This window comes from Hyla sarda, chromosome 6, assembly GCF_029499605.1.
Source record: "Hyla sarda isolate aHylSar1 chromosome 6, aHylSar1.hap1, whole genome shotgun sequence".
Lineage (NCBI taxonomy): Eukaryota > Metazoa > Chordata > Amphibia > Anura > Hylidae > Hyla > Hyla sarda.
In genome coordinates this window covers 136,845,286-136,860,078 of record NC_079194.1, presented here as the reverse complement: position 1 = coordinate 136,860,078, position 14,793 = coordinate 136,845,286, and the positions used below count along the sequence as shown (strand labels likewise).

The 14,793-nt window shown below is 41.3% G+C and overlaps 1 protein-coding gene across 2 annotated transcripts in view; it reads left to right on the top strand.

Annotated features, from left to right (window-relative positions):
- Positions 1 to 14,793, top strand: part of RAD54L2 (RAD54 like 2) — a 55,045-nt gene that overhangs the window by 22,695 nt on the left and 17,557 nt on the right. For both annotated transcript variants that reach the window (XM_056525174.1, XM_056525173.1), the window contains exons 10-14: positions 2,452 to 2,794; positions 5,314 to 5,491; positions 5,626 to 5,868; positions 6,093 to 6,211; positions 13,210 to 13,328. In XM_056525174.1, coding sequence (XP_056381149.1) covers positions 2,452 to 2,794; positions 5,314 to 5,491; positions 5,626 to 5,868; positions 6,093 to 6,211; positions 13,210 to 13,328 — 1,002 coding nt within the window. The remainder of the gene's footprint in view (positions 1 to 2,451; positions 2,795 to 5,313; positions 5,492 to 5,625; positions 5,869 to 6,092; positions 6,212 to 13,209; positions 13,329 to 14,793) is intronic.

Sequence of the window (14,793 nt, the reverse complement as noted above, 5' to 3'; positions counted from 1 at the left end):
TCAAAATTTCTGACGTATATTCAAATGATAGGCACCTATATATATTTTTTTTTCTGATTAGGGACATATACTGAAACATGATTTTTTTTTTTTCTTCTAATCTGTTTCTATCTTCTATTGTGTTTCTTTATTTAATTGTTTGTGCATTATTATGGGGCTGCCTTCTTGCTTAAGCTGTTTTTAACAGCATTTTTTGATAAGCCTTACGGCAGGACTCATTGACATAGACGACAATCGACAGAACCTGTCCCATTTGGGTAAATTGCGGCTTTTTCAGATGTCATTCTACAAAAAGGGGACATGCTGTTCTCTGAGCAAAAGCTCAGGTATCACTTTTCACTGTTCTCCTTGTCTGTTCTGGGAAGAAAGGCACTGCTGGGAAATGATCTGTTACATAACAGGAAGCCTTAGCTTAGTTTTAACCCTAGTTGCCAAAATGGAAACTGCAAAATTTCATGATTATAATAAAATATGTAGATTTAAAAATGGAAAAGCAGAAAACGCATCATTAAATATTGTTTAGAAATATGTCTGACACATAAACTTGATATAAACAACCTGTCATTTTCTCAATGCACTTTCCCTTTAACCCCTTAAGGACCAGGCCAATTTTTATTTTTGCATTTTTGTTTTTTCCTCCTCGCCTTCTAAAAATCATAACTCTTATATTTCCATCCACAGACCCATATGAGGGCTTGTTTTTTGTGTCACCAATTTTACTGTGTAATGACATCACTTATTTTACCATAAAATGTACATAGCAACCAAAAATATATTATTTATGTGGGAAAATTGAAAAGAAAACCGCAATTTAGCAAATTTTGTAAGGTTTTCTTTTCACGCTGTACACTTTACGGTGCAAATGACATGTTTTCTTTATTCTGTGGGTCAATACGATTAAAATGATACCCATGTTATATGCTTTTCTATTATTGCACCGCTTTAAAAAAATCTCAAACTATTTTAACAAAATTAGTATGTTTGAAATTGGCCTTTTTTGACCACCTATAACTTTCTCATTTGTCCGTATATGGGGCGCTATGAGGGCTAATTTTTTTTGCGGCGTGATCTTTTTTGTAGTACCTCGTTTGTTTAGGTTTTACTTTTTTTATTACGTTTTTATTAAAAAAAAATTGAATAAAATGTGACAAAAAAGCAGCAATTTGGGACTTTATGTTTTTTTTACGTTTGCACCGTTCACCATACGGGATAATTAATAATATATTTTGATAGTTCAGACTTTTACGCACGCAGAGATACTAAATATGTTTATTAATTATTTTTTTTAACGCTTTTTGGGCGGTAAAATGGGAAAAACTGATGATTTACATTTTTATTGGGGGAGGGTATTTTTCATATATATATATATATATATATTTTTTTTTTTTTAACAATTTAATAGTCCCCATAGGGGTTTATTTATAGCAATCATTTGATTGCTAATACTGTTCAGTGCTATGCATAGGACATAGCACTGATCAGTAGGGGTGTGAATCGCCAAGAATTTGGCGATACAATTCGAATCGCGATACCAGTGTGGCGATTCGATATATCGAGATACCGTCTAGGTGACGATACATCGCGATATATCCCGATTCTGTCTCAAAAACAATGTCTTTTACACTTTTATTAAAACTTTTTTTTTTTTTTTTACACTTTTAGACTTTTAGGAGGAATCATTAGATTCCTCAGACAGATGAATAGAGTTCTATTGAACTCCATTGCTCTGTGATCCATTGATAGAGCCTGGTCCAGCCAGGCTCTATCAATGACAGATGACAGAGCCAGCCAGCGATCCACCCCACTAGCCCACCAGGGAGCGTTCACAGATCCCTTTAGACGCCGTTGTCAGCTTTGCTAATAGCCGCATGCTGGCTATTAGTGGTGGCCCCTGGCTACTGAAAACAGTCGGGGGCTGCAGAGTATGGAGCGGGCACGAGTCCGGAGCCGGCTCCATACTGACTGCTGAGCGCCGCATGCTGGATATTAGCAGCGGTGATGCATCAGCGGCCCCCGGCTACTGAAATCAGCCAGGGGCCGCAGAGTACGGAGCGGGCACGAGTCGGAGCCCGCTCCATACACCCAGAGCGCCGCCGCGTCAGATCCGGCCTACCCGGCTCCACAAATGTGGAATTTGCATATCCTGACATCCGGGACATGCTGTTCCGGGTGTCAGGAGATACAAATTCCACATCCCTAAAAGGATCGATTCAAATATATTTTGAATCAATTCAGTATCGCCAAATGAAGAATGTCGATAATCGTGAGAATCGGTTTATTTATTTATTTTTCTTACATCCCTACTGATCAGTGTTATCGGTGATTACAAAATTGTAATACTATTTTAAGGAAAATCATTGCTAAGTGTAAATTTAGTGTTTCCTCCTGAGCCCATTATTTTTTTTTCATTTTTTTTTTACTATTCTACTTCTTCCCCCTTCTCCTTCATAGGGATGGAAAAGGCCTTGTCTCGACCCGGCCCTGACGTGGTAATCTGTGATGAGGGACATCGTATAAAGAACTGTCATGCCAGCACATCTCAAGCACTAAAGAACATTCGGTCCCGGCGGAGGGTGGTCTTAACGGGATACCCTCTGCAGAACAACCTCATTGAGTACTGGTGCATGGTGGATTTTGTGCGCCCGGACTTTCTGGGCACGAGGCAAGAGTTCAGCAACATGTTTGAAAGGCCCATCCTCAATGGACAATGTACAGACAGCACACCACAGGACAGACGCCTCATGAGGTATCGCAGCCATGTGCTTCACAGCTTGCTGGAAGGCTTTGTGCAAAGGTAAGGATGATGCAAATACTTGCACCATTTATAGAGGCCACCTACAAGTACAAGACGTCATATACAGTAAAATAATAGTCCTTTGTGCTTGAAACATATGAGAGATGGATTATTGCATGCTCTCAACTCTCTAACATCAGATATGTATTCATGTTTGATAGACACACTTACCTCATAGTCCAAGAGGTTGTGTTTCAGATCTGAGGCATTTACTGAAGACATTGGTGAGGTCTACGGCAATTTTTTATTTATCTTTTTTTTTTTTTTTCTCGTTTTATTGAAAAGTAAACAACACTTGACAGAGTGGCCTCACTCAGAGCATAAGAACAAGTACAATACAAAAAAGTACCGAGGCACACAGTGGCATACGTAATGGTACAGCATAAAGACGACAGGTGCATATACTTCTGGCCGCATGGGCCTACTCAATGTCTAGTTAACAAACCAGTTAAATAACGTAAAACAAAACAGTACAGTGCGATTAACCACCTATTGGCTGCAAGCATCAGTAGGTTCTAGTATCGTAACACATATACCACCTAAAACAGTCGATACACGGGAAAAGAGGACCCATAAGACGAACAACGGACAGGCACTGACGAGAAAGGGCGCAAAAAATGAAAGGGGAGTAAAAACCGAAATGATAAAGTATCTTAGATATCACAATTAGGGGACACGAGGAGTGGCCATAGAGTAAGTGCATTGTGTGAGAGGAGCACCAGGTACCCCACACAGAAAGGAATTTACCCAGACATTTCCTATTTTTGTATACCAGGTGAGAAAAGGGAATCGCTGCATTAACAAGCGCGTGACACTGAGACAACGTAGGCAGTCGTGGGTCTGGGCAAAAAACAGGGTTTCTCTGATAAATGTGCGAACATGATGTGTCCACACTTCTTCATTCAATACCCTAAACAAGCATACTAGAGGGTCCATTGGAGTGGAAGGTTGTGCAAGAGTGGCAAGAAGTCGCAGAACTTTACTCCAGAGGAGATGCCATAAAATCGGCTCTAGCAGCATCACAGTGGTGACATGCATCAGAGTCTGAGTGACCAATTCTAAGTAATTTGGTGGGGGTGATATAACTATATGATGTTCAGTTTGTTATTGGCAGCCGGGGATACTAGCATGTGGGAGGATGGGATCTCCTCCCAATAATCACCTGTAAGATTGGTGAGATATGACTGCCAATACTGCCTAGCTGGCAATTGTGATCGTGAAATCTTGGCCTGAATAAGATGCATATAAAGGATGGACACCATCAGGTGTCCCTGAGACTTTAAGGTCCCAATAAGCGGGAATGCAGAGATAGGCGGGCTTCCCACAGGGAACTGAGCATTAAGAGCGTGGCACAAGTGTAAATTTCTAAAGAAACTGTGTGTGGGTAAAGCATGACTAGATTGCAATTGGTCAAATGAGCATAGTATGTTATCTTGGTATACCTGTTTTAAGGAACACACCCCTGCATTTTGCCAAAATATTGGGTCCAGGTTGTCACCCAGGTGCGTGAAATTTGGGTTGTGCCACAGCGGAGTATCTGAGGGTATATCAGTATAACCATGGACCAATTAAGCTGCCCGCCAGACACGAATGGCTAGTTTGTGGAGGGGCAAGAGGGTGCGACCCCCCCCCCAAGGTAGGACTCTCAAAAAGAACTATCAGCGTCAGGTGAGGAATAAACCTGGCCAAATGTAGCTCGGCATCTGGCATTGTGTCATTGACAATCAATGAACGGATATATCTCAGTTGGCCAGCCAAATAATATAGGGAAAAAATTTGGTAATGATAGACCAGCCTCTAGTTTAGGGCGCTGCAAGGTATTAAGTCTAATCTTGGGCCTATTGGGACCCCAGATAAATGGGGAGAGGAGGGAGTGGAGTGTGTCATAGACAGATTTAGGAATCGGAACCGAGGTATGTTCCAATGCATATAAAGATTTGGGAAGAATAATAAGTTTAATGAGATTGATATGGCCCGTGACTGAGAGTGGCAATGTCGCCCAGAACCTAAATTTGGTTTTGATATACGGGAAAAGGGCAAGGACATTGGCATTCAGATCAAGCAATGGGTCCCTGTTAATATATACCCTCAGATACTTGAACTCCACAACAACCGGGAGACCACACATGACATGGGGCCAATCACATTGTAGGAACGGCATCACTGCCAACTTAGACCAGTTAATAAAGAGACCGGAAAAGTATTGGTCTATTGCACTATTATGGCACTTGTATATGCCACTCTAGCATCAACAGATGCAGGACGTACCTTTATGATGATCTTCAGGACCTGCTAAGAACTTTTTATGCTCCGATAAAGTGCTGGACAATTGGCTAATTTTCTGATAATCCATTTTGGGATTATATGCATTGCGTGTTTGTGGACTATGAAGACTTTGTCACTTGTCTGCTTTAAATGTTAACTATGCTCTAAAAGTGCCCGCTATTTCACTGGTTGACCTCCTGTTGTCCTGTTGTTTGTTCTGAGGCTGGTGTTTGGTTCTAACCCCTCTTGTTTAGGCGTGGACACACTGTTTTAAAGGCTCAGCTCCCTTCTAAAGAAGAACATGTGATCTTGGTTCGTCTGTCCCGGATACAGAGAGCCCTGTATACAGAGTTTATGAACAGATTCCGGGATGCTGGGAATAGTGGATGGCTCGGTCTTAATCCCCTGAAAGCTTTCTGTGTGTGCTGCAAGGTGAGTGTAGTATCTGATAGTGATACTTATAATCTTCATTGAGTCTTTGCTGGTTCCTGAACATGATGGTGTTTGGCACATCCACCGGTTGTCTGCAGGAAACCTTTATAAATAACTATTAATTTTTCTATCAGATTTGGAATCATCCAGATGTTTTATATGAGGCTCTCCAGAAGGAAAACTTGGCCAATGAGCAGGATTTAGATGTTGATGATCTTGGAACAAACACCCGATGCCAGTCCCAGGGTTCAAAAGTCAAAGTGGAAACTGGGGCCTTAGGGGCCCTTATGGGAGAAGCTGCCAACAGCAAGCTCCTACAAGGCATGGGCTTCAATCCCAGCCAAGAGAAAGCCAATCAAGTGGTTACATATGAATGGGTAAGTAGCTAAATATCTTCATTTACTTGTCTTCTACATGCCTGGTTCTGCTGTAGGATTCAGGTTTCATCCTCTAACCTTTGCACTGTATAGCCTGTTGGATAGCTGCTAAAGATCACCCGTTAGGTTTCTTCATTTAAAGGCCAGGCTATTGCAGAGAATTACTATATTTACTATGACCTCTGTCAAATCATAAACAATTTGTTCTTTCCCTGCTTCTCCAGGCCAAGGAGGTTCTATATGACTACCAAACTGGCTTACTTCAAAACTCTCCGAAGATGGTTCTGCTGTTTCACCTGATTGAGGAAAGCATGAAACTGGGTGACAAAATCTTAGTGTTCAGGTGAGTGTAGCTGGGTGATAACTTGGAGGGCTGTATAGTCATTCTGATGGGTGACGTGTATGTAACTAAGTGGCGCCTAGAGATTGTAGATTAATTCTGGGGGACAGGATGTGGGACAGCTGGGTAATACATGCAGACCATATAATGATTTTGAGAACTGGGATGCAGGGCTACCAGGTGAAGTGATGCATAGAATATAACCTGTGATTCTGGGAAGCAGGCTGCAGTTATGGTAACTGTTCTATGGTACTTGTATATTGATTGTGGGGATGAGATTGGTCACAGTGTGGATTGGTGGTACATGACTGTATAGTGATTTTAGGGGGTGGGATAGAGTGCTGGTAGCTTATAACATGTGAACTGTACTGTGATTCTGGGCTGTGGAGTGCAGTCCAGTGTGGTTGGTTGGAACGCAGTGGATCCAGTGTGGAGGTGGAATGCAGTGTAACTGGGTGATAATGGGTGTTGTGCACTGATTTTGGGGTGTAATGCAAATAGGTGGCATACAGTCATGGCCGTAAATGTTGGCACCCCTGAAATTTTTCAAGAAAATGAAGCATTTCTCACAGAAAAGGATTGCAGTAACACGTTTTGCTATACACATGTTTATTCCCTTTGTGTGTATTGGAACTAAACCAAAAAAGGGAGGAAAAAAGCAAATTGGACATAATGTCACACCGAACTCCAAAAATGGTCTGGACATAATTATTGGCACCCTTTCAAAATTGTGAAAAAATAAGATTGTTTCAGGCATGTGATTCTCCTTTAAACTCACCTGGGGCAAGTAACAGGTGTGGGCAATATAAAAATCAGACCTGAAAGAAGATAAAAAGGAGAGAAGTTCACTTAGTCTTTGCATTGTGTGTCTGTGTGTGCCACACTAAGCATGGACAACAGAAAGAGAAGAGAACTGTCTGAGGACTTGAGAACCAAAATGGTTGAAAAATATCAACAATCTCAAGGTTACAAGTCCATCTCCAGAGATCTAGATTTGTCATTGTCCAAAGTGCACAACATTATCAAGGAATTTGCAACCCATGGCACTGTAGCTAATTTCCCTGGGCATGGACGTAAGAGAAAAATTGATGAAAGGTGTCAGCGCAGGATAGTCCGGATGGTGAATAAGCAGCCCCAAACAAGTTCCAAAGATATTCAAGCTGTCCTGCAGGCTCAGGGAGCATCAGTATCAGCGCAAACTGTCGACATTTAAATGAAATGAAACGCTGTCAGGAGACACAGGAGGACCCCACTGCTGACACAGAGACATTAACTCCTTGGGGACAGAGCCCATTATAACCCTAAGCATGGGAGCATTTTTTGCAATTCTGACAACTGTCACTTTAATCATTAATAACTCTGGGAAGCTTTTACTTTTCATTCTGATTCCGAGATTGTATTTTCGTTACATATTCTACTTTATGTTAGTGGTAAATTTTCGTCGATACATCATTTCTTGGTGAAAAATTCCAAAATTTGGTGAAATTGTTTTTTTTCAATTTTTCTAACTTTGAAGCTCTCAGCTTGTAAGGAAAATAGACATTCCAAATAAATTATATATTGATTCACATATACAATATGTCTACTTTATGTTTGCATCATAAAGTTATCATGTTTTTACTTTTGGAAAACATCAGAGGGCTTCAAAGTTCAGCAGCAATTTTCAAATTTTTCACAAAATTAGCAAAATCAGAATTTTTCAGGGACCAGTTCAGTTTTGAAGTGGATTTGAAGGGCCTTCATATTAGAAATACCCCATAAATGACGCCATTATAAAAACTAAACCCCTCAAAGTATTGAAAATGACATTCAGAAAGTTTAACTCTTTAGGCGTTTGGCAAGGAAAGAAAAGAAAGTCGGCACTACCTTATCCCCTGGGCAAGAAGCGGTGCGGTCCTGGCAACAGCTGCAGGTTCTCCGGTGGTGCTCAGCCTTTGTATCAGAAAGCCAACGGAATGCAGTTGAAGAAAGGAACAGGCGGCGACTCTCCGGTGGGTGCAAGCAGAAATCTTTATTCTTGTGGTCTCTTACAAATAATTCTTAAAATTGGGTGAGACAGAGACTACAAACTTCATGCAGTGAGTACAGGTGACAATGTCGTTTCACACACCTTGTGTGCTTCTACAGACCTCTCTGTCTGTAGAAGCACACAAGGTGTGTGAAACGACATTGTCACCTGTACTCACTGCATGAAGTTTGTAGTCTCTGTCTCCCCCGATTTTAAGAATTATTTGTAAGATACCACAAGAATAAAGATTTCTGCTTGCACCCACCGGAGAGTCGCCGCCTGTTCCTTTCTTCAAGTGCACTCTTTAGGTGTTTCACAGGAATAGCAGCAAAGTGAAGGAGAAAATTTGTTCGTCTTCATTTGTCTTGTAGACCCAGTTTTTGAATTTTTACAAGGGGTAATAGGAGAAAAAGCCCCACAAAATTTGTAACCCAATTTTTCTCGAGTAAGGAAATATCTCATGTGTGTATGTCAAGTGTTCGGCGGGCGCAGTAGAGGGCTCAGAAGGGAAGGAGCGACAAAGGGATTTTGGAGAGTGAATTTTTCTGAAATAGTTTTCAGGGGGCATGTCACATTTAAGAAGCCCCTATGGTGCCAGAACAGCAAAAAAAAAAACACTTGGCATGCTATTTTGGAAACTACACCCCTCAAGGGCATGTAACAAGGGGTCCAGTGAGCCTTAACACCCCACAGATGTTTGACGACTTTTCGTTAAAGTCGGATGTGTAAAGAAAAACATTTTTTCACTAAAGTGCAGTTTTTCCCCCCAAATTTACAATTTTTACAAAGGGTAATGGTAGATAATGCCGCTAGGAGTTTGCGCTGCGGTGGAAAATTTGCTGCAGCTCAAACTTGAAGCAGGGAACCCTCTGTAAACCCACCCGTGTGAATGTACCCTGTACATTGACATGGGGGGTAAACCGCCAGCTGTTTCAAAACTACAACTCCCAGCATGTACTGACCGTGCATGTTGGGAGTTGTACTTTTGCAACAGCTGGAGGCACACTGGTTGGAAAACCTTCAGTTAGGTTCTGTTACTTAACTCTGTATTTTCCAACCAGTGTGCCTCCAGCTGTTGCAAAACTACAACTCCTAGCATGTAGTGATCGCTGGAGGGCATGCTGGGAGATGTAGTTATGCAACAGCTGGAGGTACGCAACTACAACTCCCAGCATGCTGAGACAGCTGTTTGGGCATGCTGGGAGTTGTAGTTTTGCAAGATCTGAAGGGCCACATTTTAGAAACCACTGCAAAGTGATCTCGAAACTGTGGCCTTCCAGATGTTGCAAAACTACAAATCCAAGCATGTACTGACAGACCGTGCATGCTGGGAGTTGTACTTTTGCAACAGTTGGAGGCACACTGGTTGGAAAAACTTCAGTTAGGTTCTGTTACCTAACTCAGTATTTTCCAACCAGTGTGCCTCCAGCTGTTGCAAAACTACAAGTCCCAGCATGATTGCTGTTTGGGCATGCTGGGATTTGCAGTTTTGCAACAACTGGAGGGCTACAGTTTAGAGACCACTGCACAGTGATCTCCAAACTGTAGCCCTCCAGCTGTTGCAAAACTACAAATCCCAGCATACCCACACAGCAAACAGCTGTCTGGGCATGCTGGGAGTTGAAGTTTAGCAACATCTGGCTTCCGTAGGATCCAAGGAGCCGCATCACCATCCTCTTCTGCCGCCGATCGTCGCCTCCGCCGCTGCCAATGGGTAATTGGATCTCCTACGTCAGTCCTCATCAGTTTCCCCGTTCTGCCTCACCTATTGTGGGTGGGCAGAACCGTGAAACCGAAAATTACCCCCCCTGCCCCCGATCTGCTATTGGTCGTCGCTTCTAGACGACCAATAGCATGGATAGGAGTGGTGGCACCCTTCAGGAGGATCGTGGGTGTCTTGGACAACCCCGATCCCCCTTATTTTCCGGGTCACCGTACACCCGTATGACCCGGAATAGCCTGCAAATTGCCAGTGTGAATTCACCGGCGATTTGCGGTGATTGCCAACATGGGGGGTCTCAGGACCCCCCCTGGGCATTGGCATGGGTTGTCTGCTGAATTATTTCAGCAGTCATCCCGGTCCGATCACTGTCTGGCGAGCGGCGGTGATTGGAAATGTGGAGGGCGTACAGGTACGCCCTCTGTCCTTAAGTGACGGGACGCGAGGGCGTATCCATACGCCCTCCGTCTCCAACGGGTTAAAAAAACAAGACTACATTTTGCCAAAATGAACTTGAGGAAGCCAAAATCTATCTGGGAAAACGTCTTGTGGACAGATGAGACCAAGATAGAGCTTTTTGGTAAAGCACATCATTCTACTGTTTACCGAAAACGGAATGAGGCCTACAAAGAAAAGGACACAGTACCTACAGTGAAATATGATAGAGGTTCAATGATGTTTTGGGGTTGTTCTGCTGCCTCTAGCACTGGGTGCCTTTAATGTGTGCAAGGCATCATGAAATCTGAGGATTACCAATGGATTTTGGTTCACACTGTACAGCCCAGTGTTAAAAAGCTGGGTTTACGTCCAAGATCTTGGGTCTTCCAGCAGGACAATGACCCCAAACATACAGTGGGGATCAAAAGTCTGGGCATCCCAGATAAAAATTTGTATTAATGTGTATAAAGAAGCCAAGGAAAGATGGAAAAATCTCCAAAAGGCATCAAATTACAGATTAGACATTCTTATAATATGTCAACAAAAGTTAGATTTTATTTCCATCATTTACACTTTCCAAATAACAGAAAACAAAAAAATTGGTGTCTGCAAAAGTTTGGGCACCCTGCAGAATTTATAGCATGCACTGCCCCCTTTGCAAAGCTGAGACATGCCAGTGTCATGGATTGTTCTCAATCATCATCTGGGAAGACCAGGTAATGACAATCTCAAAGGTTTTAAAGGGGTTATCCAGGAAAAAACTTTTTATATATCAACTGGCTCCAGAAAGTTAAACAGATTTGTAAATTACTTCTATTAAAAAATCTTAATCCTTTCAGTACTTATGAGCTTCTGAAGTTAAGGTTGTTCTTTTCTGTCTAAGTAATCTCTGATGACATGTGTCCCGGGAACCGCCCAGTTTAGAAGTAAATCCCCATAGCAAACCTCTTCTAAACTGGGCAGTTCCCGAGACACGTGTCATCAGAGATTACTTAGACAGAAAAGAACAACCTTAACTTCAGAAGCTCATAAGTACTGAAAGGATTAAGATTTTTTAATAGAAGTAATTTACAAATCTGTTTAACTTTCTGGAGCCAGTTGATATATATAAAAAAAGTTTTTTCCTGGATAACCCCTTTAAATGCCCAGACTCATCTGACCTTGCCCCAACAATCAGCACCATGGGTTCCTCTAAACAGTTATCTAGAAATCTGAAACTGAAAATAGTTGACGCTCACAAAGCTGGAGAAGGCTATAAGAAGATGGCAAAACTTTTTCAGATGTCAATATCTTCTGTTCGGAATGTAATTAAGAAATGGCAGTCATCAGGATCAGTGGAAGTTAAAGCAAGATCTGGAAAACCAAGAAAGATATCAGACAGAACAGCTCGCAGGATTGTGAGAAAACCAATTCAAATCCCATGTTTGACTGCACAATCCCTCCAGAAAGATCTGGCAGACACTGGCATTGTGGTACACTATTCCACTATAAAGAGATACTTGTACAAATATGGTCTTCATGGAAGAGTCATCAGAAGAAAACCTCCTCTACATCCTCCCCACAAAAATCAGCGTTTGAACTTTTCAAATGAACATATAGACAAGCCTGATGCATTTTGGAAACAAGTTCTGTGGACCGATGAGGTTAAAATGTAACTTTTTGTCCGGAACAAGCAAAGGTATGTTGGGAGAAGAAGGGGAACAGAATTTAATGAAAAGAACCTCTGTCCAACTGTTAAGCATGGGGGTGGATCAATCATGCTTTGGGGTTGTATTTCAGCCAGTTGCACAGAGAACATCTCACGAGTAGAAGGAAAATGGACTCAATAAAATTTCTGCAAATTTTGGATGCTAACTTGATGCCATCTGTGAAAAAGCTGAAGTTAAAGAGAGGATGGCTTCTCCAAATGGATAATAATCCTAAACACACCTTGAAATCCACGGGGGATTACATCAAGAGGCGTAAACTGAAGGTTTTGCCATGGCCTTCACAATCCCCTGACCTGAACATAATTGAAAATCTATGGATAGACCTTAAAAAAGCAGCGCATGACAGACAGCCCAGAAATCTCAAAGAACTGGAAGACTTTTGTAAGGAAGAATGGGCAAAGATACCTCAAACAAGAATTGAAAGACTCTTGGCTGGCTACAAAAAGCATTTACAAGCTGTGATACTTGCCCAAGGGGGCAGTACAAGATCTGCAAGGTGCCCAACTCTGCAGGGTGCCCAAACTTTTGCAGATGCCATTTTTTGTTTTCTGTTATTTTGTGTAAAGTGTAAATGATGGAAATAAAATCTAACTTTTGTTGACATATTATAAGAATGTTTAATCTGTAATTTGATGCCTTTTGGAGATTTTTCCATCTTTCCTTGGCTTCTTTATGCACATTAATACAAATTTTTACCTGGGGTGCCCAAACTTTTGATCCCCACTGTACATCAAAAAGCACTCAGAAATCCAACATTCCAGCTGAGAGGTGTAAGAAGTTTATTGATGGTTATAGGAAGTGCCTAATTTCAGTTATTTTTTCCAAAGGGTGTGCAACCAAATATTAAGCTAAGGTTGTCAATAATTTTTTCCAGCCCATTTTTGGAGTTTGGTGTGACATTATGTTCAATTTGCATTTTTTCCTCCCTTTTTTGGTTTAGTTCCAATACACACAAAGGATATAAACATGTGTATAGCAAAACATGTGTTACTGCAATCCTTTTCTGTGAGAAATACTAAATTTTTTGAAAAATGTTAGGGGTGCCAACGTTTATGACCATGACTGTATGGGCTAGGGAAGTGTTCATGAATTCTCAAGCTCCTTGTAACGCACTCATATCTTTCAGTCAAAGCTTGTCTACACTTTCCATCATTGAAGATTTTTTAGCGAAGAGACCAATGCCAGCTACACCCGGAAAAGAAAGTCAAGAGAGGAGCACCTGGGTCAGGAATGTCAACTATTACAGTAAGTCATGCCATTGTATATAGGAAGTTTCCACCTTCAGAAGATAAAAGTGAACTTCCTTCACAACAATTGTGTCACTGTTGCAGAATTATGCATGTAAGTTGTGAAAATCTCAATGCAATATATCTTGTAATACGCTTTTGATGCTGGTAGGCCATGTCTTACATGTGCATGATAGTCAGAATAAAACCACAGACACTACAATTTGCATTGATGGGGTACTCCGCCCCTAGAAATTTTGTCCACTATCCAAAGTATTGGGGATAAGATGTCTGATCGCAGGGGGTCCCAGTCATCTGGTGCATGGAACGAACTCCGTGCTCCGTGCCCCCTCCATTCATTTCTATGGGAGGAAGCGTGACAGCTAGTACATAGCGGTCACGCCTCCTCCCATAGACATGAATTGGGGGGGGGGGGGTCATGAACACAGAAGCTCCAAACATCTGTGTTTATAATGCTGCAGCACTGGCCTGGAGATCACGTGGGGTACCAGCTGCTGGACCCTTTGCGATTAGACATCTTATCCCCTATCCTTTTGGATCGGAGTACCCTTTTAAGGTTTTAGAAAAGGGGATGTGTCTACACTTAGATTTACAAAAACCTTCAAGTTTATCGCTCTAGTGCACTGGTACTTAATGCAACTGGACATACATTTATGCAAGGCAGGTCACTGCTGCTATCAGCAGCCAGGGACCCACCGGTAATGGCGGCCATCAGTATTCGTGCTGATGCCTGCCATTAACCTCTCAGATGCCGTGATCAATACTTATCAAAGCATCTGCTGCATTATTGGAGGCTGTCATGTGGTAATAACTCAATTATAAATTATGGTCATAAAAATATTAATTATGAAAAATTAGGAAAATTATAAAAAATATCAAAATTATTACCTGGTGAATTGTAGACAAAGCCAATCAATACAATTCACATCTGAGTCCAACTATTTCCTCAGAGATCAACAAGTTATTTTTATGACGAATTGTATTATAAAAGTATGCAGATTTATTGATTATAAGGTTATAAACATAAAGGAGTAATAACCACAATTATATATGCAAATGAATATCAATTAGATATATTAGTTAACATTACAAGCTTGTTAATTGACTACATATAGTAAAACAATTCATGTGAGTATTAAGTAACTTGTTACAATAAAACAAAAGCTACTAGGTTAGGATATCATATAAGAAAATAGGTTACATATCACTGTGTCCAGAGGAACCTCATGATATCAAGATGGGCAATACCTAATCATAGACATATTAATATGGAATGCTAAATTCACCCCCCTGCCCCCTTCTAAACAATTACAAATCACATGACTCCATGGGGAAATCCATCTAAGGATATAAACATGGAAGAAATGTAATATACTTCTGCCCCATTCTGGACTATTTTATACATGATGATAATACATTAAGACAAATAGCAGAGTTTTATGATCTCGCTAGACTATATTTTC